This window comes from Phyllostomus hastatus, unplaced genomic scaffold (genome assembly GCF_019186645.2).
Source record: "Phyllostomus hastatus isolate PE091 unplaced genomic scaffold, TTU_PhHast_1.1 phas_contig_16, whole genome shotgun sequence".
In the NCBI taxonomy this organism is placed as follows: domain Eukaryota; kingdom Metazoa; phylum Chordata; class Mammalia; order Chiroptera; family Phyllostomidae; genus Phyllostomus; species Phyllostomus hastatus.
In genome coordinates, this window is record NW_025333643.1 from 731,874 (window position 1) to 744,492 (window position 12,619).

A 12,619-nucleotide genomic window follows, 5' to 3' on the forward strand; every position below is an offset into this window, starting at 1 on the left:
ATGTAAAAGTCTTAACCTCCAGCACTTTGGTCCACATGTCATTAAAACAAAGTTTGGTGGGAAGTAAAGCAAAGCTTTGATTTTCTAAGAACAACATTACCAAATGACCAGAAAAGGTTGTAATTCTATTTGTTTATAGTTTCTATGACTATATGAGATCAAGTCTATTCTCAAGTAACTTGTAGGTTAAAATGTATCTTATCTTTTATGCCATATTATTATGGAGCTCCTTTAGCAAACTCAAATTTCCAAATTCTTAAATTAGGTTAAAGATTCACTCTACCAAATAAAATTTTTACTTTTGTTTCCTATATCTCTTAGAGTAAATTTGGTAGCTTTGGTCAGCTGACCAGCCAACATGTGATAGTAATGAACAATTTTTCAATTTAAAATAATTATTTTGCCTCTACTGGTATGGCTCGGTTGGTTGGACGTCATCCTGCAAAGCAAAAGGTTGCCAGTTCAATTCCTGAACGGGGCACATGCCTGGGTAGCGGATTAGATACCTCTGGTTGGGGCACATACTAGAGGCAACCAATCAATATTTCTCTCCTTCTCTTTCCCCCTCCCTTCCCCTCTCTCAGTAAATAGGTAGGTAGGTAGATATTTATTTATTTATTTATTTATTTTGGGGTTTAACCCCTTAATTAAATATTAGATTGAAAAACTAGAAAAGTCCACTTAGATATAATCAAATTCACTGCTCATATAATAATTTCATGCCTGAAAATTCCATGTTTTAGCAAGTTTTGAGTATGCCTCTATTACTATGTATTTTTAGTCCCTACATAATGTTACAAAATAATATAACACTTTACAAAATAATATTGATGTTAAAAAAAGATTTATGAGAATTTATTCTAATAAACTGAAGAATCCTTTTTGAATATGGTCTCACAGCAAAATAAAATATAATGGTAAATGTATTAAAATATTGTTTTTATTTTCTACATAGAGATTAAATTTATTTCCACATTTCTCTTGGAAAATGTTTTAGTTTTTGAAAAAAAGAGGAAGTCTCTTTATAGAAAACAATTAATTTATCTGTTCCATAAAAATACTATTTATACATGTGCAATTTGGAAATCTGTAGTTACTTATACCATCGAGAATGAATTTAAATCTTACACCATTAGCCTCTTTATAATTCTGAGGAAGTTATTTTATTTTTTTGTACTTCTTTTATTATTAGGCAAAGATGCACTTTACACAATTCCAGTGAAAAACATTCTTGCTGTGGAAAAACTGGAAGATAGCTCTTTCAACAAGAAAAATGTGAGTTACAGAAATAAGTAAAACTTTTTAAATTGCATATAATTACCTACTCAAAAATTTTCAAGAGGTTGGTCATTTTAGTATTTGCCAATTAATCATCAATACTCTATCATTGCTGGTTAGGTCTCTGTCTTAAAATTGTCCATTATTGTTGATGCTTTGTATAGTCTGCCTAGCTTATTAAGTTAAAGGTACTTTTCTCAATATTACCCTATGAAACTTTTCAGTTTGACATTCAAGTCTTGTAGTAATATAGTCAACCAATCTGTACAGTTTTATCTTCTGCTGCCACTCACTACATACCATTATACTCCAGCCAACCAAGAGGATTTTCTTCTTTTTCTGTATTTTCCCGCTGCTTTGCCTTTACTTACACTTTTTTCTCCAAGTAAAATCCCCTCCCTTAATTCCTATTTTATGATAGTCTGTTCCTTTGGGCATGTGTGGTTTCTAAAAATTATATAATAATGTACTATTTAGTATCATGTGACTTAGATTGCTTGACATGTAACAGTTCAAGATACCTGAGCCAAGCAAACTCTATTTCTCTTATATACGTTTTCCTGTTTTGTACTATGTGTTGGTTTTGATACTGTTACTAACTTTTTATCTGAATTGCCTATAAAGATGTTCCAAGTCATACATACGGAGAAACCACTCTATGTCCAGGCAAATAATTGTGTGGAAGCTAATGAATGGATAGACGTGCTCTGCAGGGTGAGCCGATGCAATCAGAACAGGCTCAGTTCTTATCATCCCTCTGCATATCTGAATGGCAGCTGGCTCTGCTGCCAGGAGACCAGTGAAAACGCTCGAGGCTGCAAGCCCTGTACTGCGTAAGTGTCTTCTGATTTAAAAAGCAGTGTTTCTTATGTGGCCTAGCTATCCAATGGAGTGTTAGCCATGAAGGGGAATGGAGTAGTGATATATGTTACAACATACATGAACCTTGAAAACATGCAAAGGGAAAGACACCAGACACCAAGATCATATACTGTGTGTTAACATTTATGTAGTGTCCAGAATGGGTTTCACTGTGTGGAACAGCTGTTGTCTCCCTGTAGACTTCAGAAGTAACACATTGCTATTGTGATGAAGCACAGGTTATGAAAATTATTTTACTTCTAAATTCCCCTCCTTTTGATTAGAGTTACATAATAACCAAACCTCTGTTGGCCCTGTTTAATTTTTTTTTTATATTTATTTTAGAGAGGGAAGGGAGGGAGAGAGAGGGAGAGAGAGAGAGGGAGAGGGAGAGAGAGAGAGAGAGACACATCAATGTGTGGTTGCTAGGGGTTCTGGCCTGCAACCCAGGAATGTACCCTGGCTGGGAATCGAACCTGGGACACTTTGGTTCCCAGCCTGCGCTCAATCCACTGAGCTACGCCAGCCAGGGCTGGCCCTGTTTAATTTAATTATAAAGTGAGACTAAGTTTCTGAGGTTCCTTCTGCAAAATTCTGTTGTTTTTTAAATTTCAAATCTCCAAAAGTCTTTGGTATGTCAACAAAGTGAAATTTTTCCAATGTCTTTAATTTTGTTTTTATCATAGAGGTATCCCTGCAGACATCCAAATAGATATTGATGAAGACAGAGAAACAGAAAGAATTTACTCCCTTTTTACCCTCAGTTCACCTAAGCTACAGAAAATGGAAGGTAAATGTATGATTAAAATGTTTTTATGTAACCATGATCCTTAATTACCAGTTCCTGAAGTATTACTTTGGCATTATCTTAAAAATTAAAAATACTCATAGATTTATCAAAATGTTACTTATATGAAAGTTGACAAACTCTCCAAGGTGGGCATTTTTCATAGATATTCATGAAGTAAAAATACTATTTTTGCATAAATGTGATCATAATTAATAAATTGAATATATTTTGGTTATCTGTGAATTTCCAGGGGAAATCTCCCCACCTTAAGACACTTGAAAAGTTCTTATCTCTGTTACTAATTACATTTTGAAATACAGTTGTCTGATCAGAGATTTCGCTGCTCATTGTAGAGGCTTGCGGAAGTATAGCAGTGTATCAAGGACCCCAGAAAGAGCCTGATGATTATTCCAGCTTCGTAATCGAGGATTCTGTTACAACCTTTAAGACAATTCAGCAAATAAAAAGTGTCGTTGAGAAGCTAGATGAACCTCATGAAAAGTATAGGAAGAAAAGATCAAGCAGTGCAAAATATGGGAGCAAGTAAGTATTTTTAAAACACTTTCAAAATATTTTTAAACATAGTTTGAGATTGACCGTACTGCTGTGTACTCACGAAATACAGGCCTCCTGCTTACCTATGTCTTTCAAGACCCAGCTCAGAAGCTTTCTCTTGTGTAAGTTTCCCTGGCCACTCACACAGTGATCTTCATCTTTTTAGGCCTGGTACCATTTCCTTATGTTGGTGCTGTACTTCATCACCGCTTCTTATGTCACACTCTAACGTCACATTCATTAAGTGGAATACTCAGTAGCCTGTTGTTGTTGTTTTTTGTTTTTTTTTTTATTTTTACTGATCCTCTCCTTTCCTTAGTTTCTCCCATAATGCCTTATACATAGTAAATAATTAAAACAAAAAAACCTGATAGAAAAGTGCCAAAATATTTTATAGTAGATTTTTGGATCCATCTCAGATGTACCTGGATAAATGGATAACATTTATCAGGAGCTGACTCCAGCACCAGGAACTGTGCCTCATACTTCACATCACATCACTTAGATTGTTTGGGGCACAAGTAACAGAAAGCCCCAACTGAAGGCCTAACCAATAAGAAATCTTTTAAGTCTAATTTTAACTTCTACAGTTGTTAGTTCACCAGCTAACACTCATCAAGGTTCATCCAGCCACTTGGCCATCCTCAACAGGGTTTCTGTCTTCCTCAGGCTTGTCCCTTCATGGTCATAGTTGGGGTACAGCAGTTCAAAGACTCACATTTTTCTATAATAGTGTCCAGAGGGGGAAGGCTGTTTTCTCCTCACTGAGAGAGAGGAGACTTATCTACAGTTGGCCTCAGCTTCCCCTAGACTACAGGGCTGCCCAGGACTAGCACTAGAATCTGGTTTCTGTTGACATAGAACTGAATAGGTAGCAGATGGTTCTTAGACCAACGAATAAGTGTTTGCCACAATGTACACTCTCCCATTGATCCTCACATCAGCCTAACATTGTTATTTTCCCATTTACAGCTGGGGGGACTGAGGCTCAGGCAGGGTAAGTGCCTTGCCCAAGGTCACACAGCTGATTAGTGAGGGGACTTTGAGTCCTGGCCCCACCGTTTTAAATATTTTTTAATTGTGTGGATTAATAATTATATTTGTGATTTATGAACAATAAAAATGAGTTTGACAGGTGTAAATGTTTGTGTTTTCCCTGAATAGAAGGCTCAGTACATTTGAAGGGTATTGTCAACATCGCACCCCCATCTTCTCTATGCTGGTGTAATCACTTCTCTTCCACCGGCAGGCATGCAGTTTGGGAGCCCCAGGGGGTCTCTGAGTGAGGTCCTAGCCAGGGCTGGACCTGCCTTAAATAGTAGGTCCCCCTCATGCACACACGCTGGGCCCCCTCCCAGCTTTATTTTCTCCATTAAAAAATACCAGTCTCTGTGTACTAAATATTTTATTTATTTATTCTATTTTCCCTATACTAAAATGTAAGCTCCATGAGGTCAAAGGGTTTTGTTGATTTTGCTCACTGTTGTATCTGTAGCTTCTGAAATAGTGCCTGATGTTTAATAGGCGGTCAGTAAATACTTGTTGAGTTAATGAAATAACTCGCAAGACTTGGCATGAGAGAGTATCAAGGGAAAACTACACATACATAATGGAGAGTATGAGATATTTGTCACTTTCTAAAATATTACATTCTTTACCTTTTGAAAAATGATTTTCTTTTCTTTTTTCCTGTAGGGAAAACCCAATTGTTGGGAAAACATCTTAAGAGTTTGACCATTTGATTCAGAAGAACTGGAAAATACTATCTTTGTTGGAGTTTCTTGATTCATCGTATATTTTATTCATAGTATTTAAGAATGAACACTGGCTTCAGTTTTACCTGCATTCACATTGTATTTAATATTTAATAATTGAAATTAATTGTTTGGGAATCCTTGTATTGATGCATTACTAGGGAATTTGAAACCCAAGATTCCCTTCATATCTATGTGTTGAAAGCCATGTTTCTGCAACTTCTTTTTAGTAGAAAGAATCTTCCTACAAAAGCTTTGTTTAGAAAAAAAGAACTCCATAGCTGGAAACCATTTCTTCTTGTAACACCTCATGTTCAGTGGACTCTTCACTACCATTAGTGCCTGCTCTATACTGCCAACATTGTGTTGTTTTTCTAGAAAGTCCCAGTCCATGACAACTCAGAGCTTTCCATTTAGTTCATCTAGACCATCCATCTTTGAAATAGAAAACTAATAATAAAAGGTTTTCCTTTGGCCCAGTAGTCCTTACAGATTACATTAGGGACAATGACAGACACTTTAGAAAACTGCCAGAGCATCCTCAAAAGTTGATAGACCCGTTTGCTTATTTTAAGATGGAAACAGAACTCAGACAGGAGGAATCAGGGAACGTGTGCTATCAAGTGCATCTTGTTTACATTTGGGATGAGTGGTGGCAAGTGAAATAAAATGAGACCACTAAATTTTTTTCATTGTTTTAAATATCAGGTACTCATTTTTCTTGAGGGTTCAGATTCACGTGACTTCTAAGGACATTTCTTCTGAAAAAGAAGAGAAAGTAACCAGTGAAAGAAGGTGGAGGGAAAACCACCTCACTTCACCTGCCACTCCATTCATTATAAAGGGCCACCACCAATACGCCCTCCTCCTGGCGTGACTGTTCTCGAGCGGAGAGCTAACTCAAGAACAGCCACTTGGCGCACTTTAATAATCGAGGCTCCCAGCCCCAGATTATACTTTAGATACTCCAAGGTATCTAATCTCTACGATCAGTTCAATGATCACTGTTTAAGTCTAGAAATAGTGCTTTCCTGAAAATGTTTATATTTCATTCCTGTTTCATTACTGCCTGCTAGCCGAATGGAATTTGGACAAGCATCTGTTTGAATCCTGTTTACCATACTTTACTTTTATCCTAAAAACCATAACCTGTAAGTTAGCAGTCGAAGCAAGTTGCCGTGTTGAAGTTGAGAGAGACACATTTTGCTTCATCAGTATTAAAAGCCATGGTACTCTCTTATTTTGTCTTTTTACATTCAAACATTTTCTAAATGTGGTACTTTGAACCTGGGGGTATTTACATGTTCCTGTTTAAAACTGTGACTTATTAATGTAAGTCTAGCTAGTAGTGCTTTTTCTGTTGTTGTTTCCCTGAGCATAAGCTATATTTTAAGATATACTTTACCAATTATGTTATTTGTGAGTAATTGTTATTAAATTATGTTGTTACTAGGTAGGAGTTTTAAAGACCATTGGCACATAATCAAAGTTATTCCATAAATGATTCTAATTGAGCAATGTATTTCTCTGAATGACTTGTAAAAATCAATTGGTTTTATTAAGAAACAGCTCTCATGTGCATTATGGTAGGTTATTCCTGGTCTATTTTAAAGAGAAATTTGAAAGAGTTCTTTAAATTTTATGGCCTTGTAGATTCTATAAAGTACAGTGCTTTAGAAATATGAAGGAATTTAACCATTCAATAAATTTTTTGCTGTTGAATTTCATTTAGCTTGCAGTTTCCTTTTAAGAGTCTCCAAACTGTCACCCTGAAAAGGACACATGAGCATTGTCCACACCACTCGACACTCTTGGTGGTTTTTAGTCCTCTGCTGTTCTTATTCAAGGCAAAAGAAATATTCTTCTAGAATTTTGTAATGTCAGATCTCCAAATAGGAGTGTTTTTTACAGATCCTGGCATTACCAGGGAGACCAAGGCTGTGTGAACACGTGAATCTGAAGGGAAGGTTTCAGTCATCCAGTTATCTTCTCCACGTGACACTTTTTAGCAGCCACTTTTACTGGAATTAATCAGGCTGGCACAGCCTAAAAAGTCATAATGTGAAATTAAATTAATTTTCTTTGAAAGTCTTCTGAAATAAGAAGCTCTGTCAATAGGACCCTAGATAACCAAGGTACTTCTGATTTTTACTACCTGATCTGTTTCTCTGCCTTTCCCACCCCCTTGGAAAAATACATAGCAGCTCACTTTACCCCAAAACCCTGTAAACCCCAAGAAGGAGAGAGGGATGATAAAGAGAAACTCTTGCCATAAATGCCAGTTCCAGGTCTTAGTTTAGCCATTTCTATCAGTTGAAATTGTGGTGATTTGTTGCTTGTTCTGTTGTTATTATTTGTTTTGTTTTTTGTTCAGCTTTGTTCTTTTAATATCCATTTAATATGACAATGAGCAATAGCAAAGTTTTTTACTCCCAAGTATATAATTTATCAAGTAGAATGATTTTATTTGCCAAAGAAATATGTTTATAATGTCATGGGTAATAGTTAAGTGTCAAACTAGGCTTTCCTCATGATATTAAAAAATATAACCAATGCTGTGGCTTTTGTTTCTGTTTGTGCCTAATTCCAGTCATTTATCAGAAAGGCTCATTCATGCCAGGTTTTAGAAAGAAGATTTTTTAAACAAGTAAAAAGCACCTTTCATCCGCTTTAACAGTACATCCTGTAAAGACAGAAATGCAACAAAGCTTCCTGGGTGTCCTTACAGTAGGTGAAAAACACACGACTCATTCTGGAGTTAAATTCCCAACCTTGATTGATATAATTTGCTTCCATTTTTATATATTGGTAATTAATATGTTGCTAGTAAATACTGGTTTTTACAGTGTCTGGTTTTAAAATGTAAGTTATCAAAACAATGTAGTGAATTTCTGCAACCATATCATATTGTTGAGAGCATATTTTTATTTAAATTTTATTTTCTTATCAAGAATATTATAAAAATTAAAGACTTTTGTAACTGTTGCTTAGAAATAACTCAAATAAATTACAAGAAGCCTGTCCATTCTTTGTGAGACCATACTTTCTTACTGACTTAGGAATTCTTATTTAAAATTAGTGTACCTTATCGGTTAGTAAGGGAACAGCAGAAGTGAGAAATCCCCAATTACAAAGAAGAGTGAAGCAGCCTGGAAGGAGCTCAGTATTCTTGCATTTAAGTAGGCTGGTGTTTGATGGACGGTGGTTGTCACCTGTTTATGCATTCAGCACATTTGGTTTGAGGACCCACAATGTGCCACACAGAGTCCCATCATCCCTCAGAGCCATGCACGTCCGATGTTCAGGAGCGTATTCCACTCCTGTCTGGGTAAACAGGTTAGAGCTGAGTTTTCAGCCTTCGTTAGACTTTTTGAAGGATGCCACGTTCTACTCTTCTTGAGAAGGTCAACGCCATAGCCTCTGGTCACTCAGGTCCCGCTCGGACTCTGCAGGGGAGCCTGCCCCACAGATCAGCTTTCGGTGCACACTTCCAGGGGTTGGACATAGGTCGTGTGCCATTTTGCTGAGCCGTCTAGAGAATGTGAAGTGACGGCACCAAAAAACAGTTAGAAACTTGTGCCCCCAATGTGGGAAGCATGAGTCCTTCCCAGTAGGACTTCAACAGCCCTCTTAACATCTCTAAGTAAACCTTCATAAAACAGCCCCTGCGACTCCACAGGGGGCTGAGGTTAGTGAAGAAGAAGGGATAAGATTCTGAATCTCCAAGGATCTTATTTTTATTGAAATACCAGACGCTCCCCTCACACTAGTCCGTGTGTTTGGATAGAACTCGTCAGAAACATTAAAGAACTAGGTATCTATTCCATGATGTAAACAAGCTAGTTCTTTGAAGACAAAGGGGGCCATACCTTAGGTGGGTTCCAAATAAGACACCTGAGGCCAGGCCAAGCCTGTTTATGCATGCACAAGAATAAAAAATGAGACACAGCTCGGCACTGCTGTGTGCAGGTCTGCTGCTTCTCTACTGTAGGTCAGTGGCCAGTGCTGACCCTTCAGGGTACATATGATGTGCTTCAAAACAAACTGACCAGTGTTCTGAGTCTTGATTCCTCATACACATCTGCTCCGGAGGTTTGGGCTTCTCTGGCCAAAAGGTTCATTCTTCGCCTTGTCATCTTGCATTCGACTTCTTAGTTGGTGACACCATTTGCTACCATATTTTAAGCTTATGTGTATATTTTATATCAACAGCAGAGAAAGTGTAACCTGTTTAATTACACTAAAGTCCTGTTAAGATTTCATTTTCAGCCTTGTTGAGATCCTCTAGGTTTCATACCATTAAAACCTTTGTACTTTCTTCATATTGCTCTGCTTTTGCCTGGGGCGAGCAACACTCTCGTCCAAATTTAATGTATTTCTCAACTCCTCCCAGAACTGAGAGGCCACACTGCCTGGACTGTTAAAGAAACACCTGTAACTTTAGACAGCCTTAGTGCAGGATGAGTAAGTGACCCCTGGAGAGGCATTTCGGAATCTCTGGAGGAGAGAGGAGGCTCAGGGGTAGGAGGGTATACAGTTTAAAAAGTCATAGTAGCCCTGGCTGGCATAGCTCAGTGGATTGAGCTCGGGCTGCGAACCAAAGTGTTGCAGGTTCGATTCCCAGTTCAGGGTGCATGCCTGGGTTGCAGGCCATGACCCCCAGCAACTGCACATTGATGTTTCTCTTTCTCCCTTCCTTCCCTCTCTAAAAAATAAAAATAAAATCTTTTTTTAAAAAGTCATAGTCAATGTTACCATTTTACACTTAATTCAAACCACCACCTAATTTTGTAAATCAAAAAAAGCTTGACACAATCTTGACTGATACCAATAGATGAGACTGATTGTCACCCTAGTGTGGAGGCTGAGATACTTGTGTAAGTGTGAGACACTCGTTTTTAAAGTTTGGGGAGTACTGGAATATGGGCTAATGTAAACTTGTAAATCCTGATCCCAAGTCTCAGTTCCAAACTCCACGTGAAAGTGTGTGTCAGTAGTAAGAATACAGCCCAAAGCATTGCCTCCTTGGAACTCATGTCCTGAAGAGAGAAGGAAAACTGAATGAACAGTAAATCATGTCAGATGGCAGTAAGAATGTTGAAGCAAAGTTGAGCAGGGAAATGAGACTGGGAGAGGTGGGGACAGAATTTACAACTAGGCGGTTAGGGAAGGCCTCACCAGGAAGGAGATACTTGAATAGAAATCGAAAGAAGTGAGGAAAGGGGGTCATAAGGATATGTAGGGGGAAATCCTTTCAGGCAGGTGAAATAAAATGCCTGGTGTGCTCGAAACAGCAAGATCGGTGTGGCCAGAACAAAATGAGTGGGTGAAGAAAGGGCAAGGTAGACTAGGGGGAAGGTTTGGAGCAGCAGAGTAACGTGATCAACTCACCTTCAGATTGTTTTGGCTGCTGTGTGAGGAGACTCTCAGAGCGTGGGAGTAAGTATGGGACCCCGTGAGCTGGCATCCCAAGCATGTGAGAGAGTGGGGCTGGCTTATATTTGAGGGTAGAGCCAACAGGACCTGTTGACAGATGGAATGTGGGAAAAGGAAAGAGTCTAGGAGGCTCCAGTGGCCTAAGCAACTGGAGGAAAGGAGGGGACATTTACTAAGCTAAGGCTCCAGAAGATGTGTACATGTTATTTTCTGTGTCCACGTTAGTGACTCCTGGAAACCAGGTCCACTTAAATCACCTTGAAAGTACCAGCACATATTTTATCTAGTTTTATGCACTGCACATATCTTCCTTACTAGATTATAAATGATTCCAAGGATAGAGAGGGGCTTTATTGTACCCAGAGCCCCTTGCCCTCCGATGAGGAAGACAGTACTATTCCATGAATTAATAACATTCTACAGCTAGTGATGGAGTAGCAAGGGCCTTGGTTGAAAGTCACCCTAGAAATTACAATCTTGGTCAAATAACCCCTTTGGGCTTTGGTTTCCCTACACAGGTAAAATTTTAAAGTTGCTCTCTTTTAAGAACAAGACTTTGGGCCCTGGCTGGTGTGGCTCAGTGGATTGAGCGCCAGACTGCGAAGCAAAGGGTCATTGGTTCGATTCCCAGCCAGGGCACATGCCTGGGTTGCAGGCCTGGTCCCCAGTAGGGGGTGCATGAGAGGCAGGCACACATTGATGTTTCTCTCCCTCTCTTTCTTCCTCCCTACCTCTCTCTAAAACACACACACACACACACACACACACACACACACAAGACTTTGAGCCCTTGCTAGTCACTAAGCTCTCTGCTAAACCAAGAAACCCTAAGATGCTGCCCTCAAGTTGCTCACAGTCAGGCTAGAGACTGGACCAGAGTGACCTGAGGATTCCTCTACAACTTCAATAGCCAGACAACCCCCAGGATCCTCCCACTCACCCTCCACCCCAACTATTTGTGTGGACAATTCAGTACCTTTGGTGGACCCTTCCTAGGAGAATGTTCCCAGCTCTCCTCCAAAGCTCCACAACCATGGACCAATTTAGAAACACTGAGGGTCACCTGTTAGGCCCTGTAAAATTGTATTCTCCTCCTCTTCCTCCTATAACCCTTAGAGAAAATAATTGGATGGATGTGGGAAGCATTGTGCTAAGTGAAATAAGCCAGTCAGAGACAAGTACCATATGATTTCACTCATGTGGAATCTAATAAAAAAAAACTGAACAAGCAAAATAGGACAGACTCTTAGATAGAGAGCAGGCTGACAGCTGGGTAGGGGTGGGGGATAGAGTGGAAAAGAAAAAACTTGGGGATATAGACAACAGTGGTTGCAGGTGGGAAAGGGGTGGAGGAGGGAGAGGAGGGTGTAGGGGAGATAAATGGTAATGAACAAAGACTTAACTTGGGGTGGTGAACACACAATACAGTGTACAGATGATGTAAAATTGTGCACCTGAAACCCATATAGTTTTATTTAACAGTGTCACCCCAATAAATTCAGTAAAGGAAAATAAATGGATTGGAATATGTTTTTAGAAAAATGAATAGCGTCCTTGTCATTAATGAAATAACTAACTGACAAATGGAACAGCCTGGTGTAGGAAAAGAGCCCAGCACCTGTTCTGCCAAGGTGGTGGTAAATTAGCTGAACAAGGAGACCATTGTACTGGGGTGACTCTGATGTCGTGGTGGACTGTATAAGTAAACCAAAATCTAAGACTAAATGCCTCAAGATAATGAAATCAAACACTAAGGACCACCAATCACAAACTGCCAACTAGGCTTTAAGATACAACCAACCAATCCCTCTCTCTGCATCTGCACCTTCTCTGTACGTCTTTCCCCTGGTTGGGCAGAGAGCTCCTGTATGCACTTCTGGTTTGACACTGCTCGATTCCAGCTGGTTTTTGCTCAAATCAACTCTTAAAGTGCTCAGTATGCCTC

At 39.0% G+C, this 12,619-nt stretch overlaps 1 protein-coding gene across 2 annotated transcripts in view; it reads left to right on the top strand.

The window, feature by feature from the left end:
• RASA2 (RAS p21 protein activator 2) overlaps positions 1–7,792 on the top strand; it is a 123,297-nt gene extending 115,505 nt beyond the window's left edge. For both annotated transcript variants that reach the window (XM_045832142.1, XM_045832143.1), the window contains 5 exons: positions 1,193–1,275; positions 1,903–2,111; positions 2,826–2,929; positions 3,283–3,472; positions 5,180–7,792. In XM_045832142.1, the coding sequence (XP_045688098.1) occupies positions 1,193–1,275; positions 1,903–2,111; positions 2,826–2,929; positions 3,283–3,472; positions 5,180–5,210 (617 nt within the window). In that variant the 3' untranslated portion in view covers positions 5,211–7,792. The remainder of the gene's footprint in view (positions 1–1,192; positions 1,276–1,902; positions 2,112–2,825; positions 2,930–3,282; positions 3,473–5,179) is intronic.
• Positions 7,793–12,619: the final 4,827 nt, after the last annotated feature.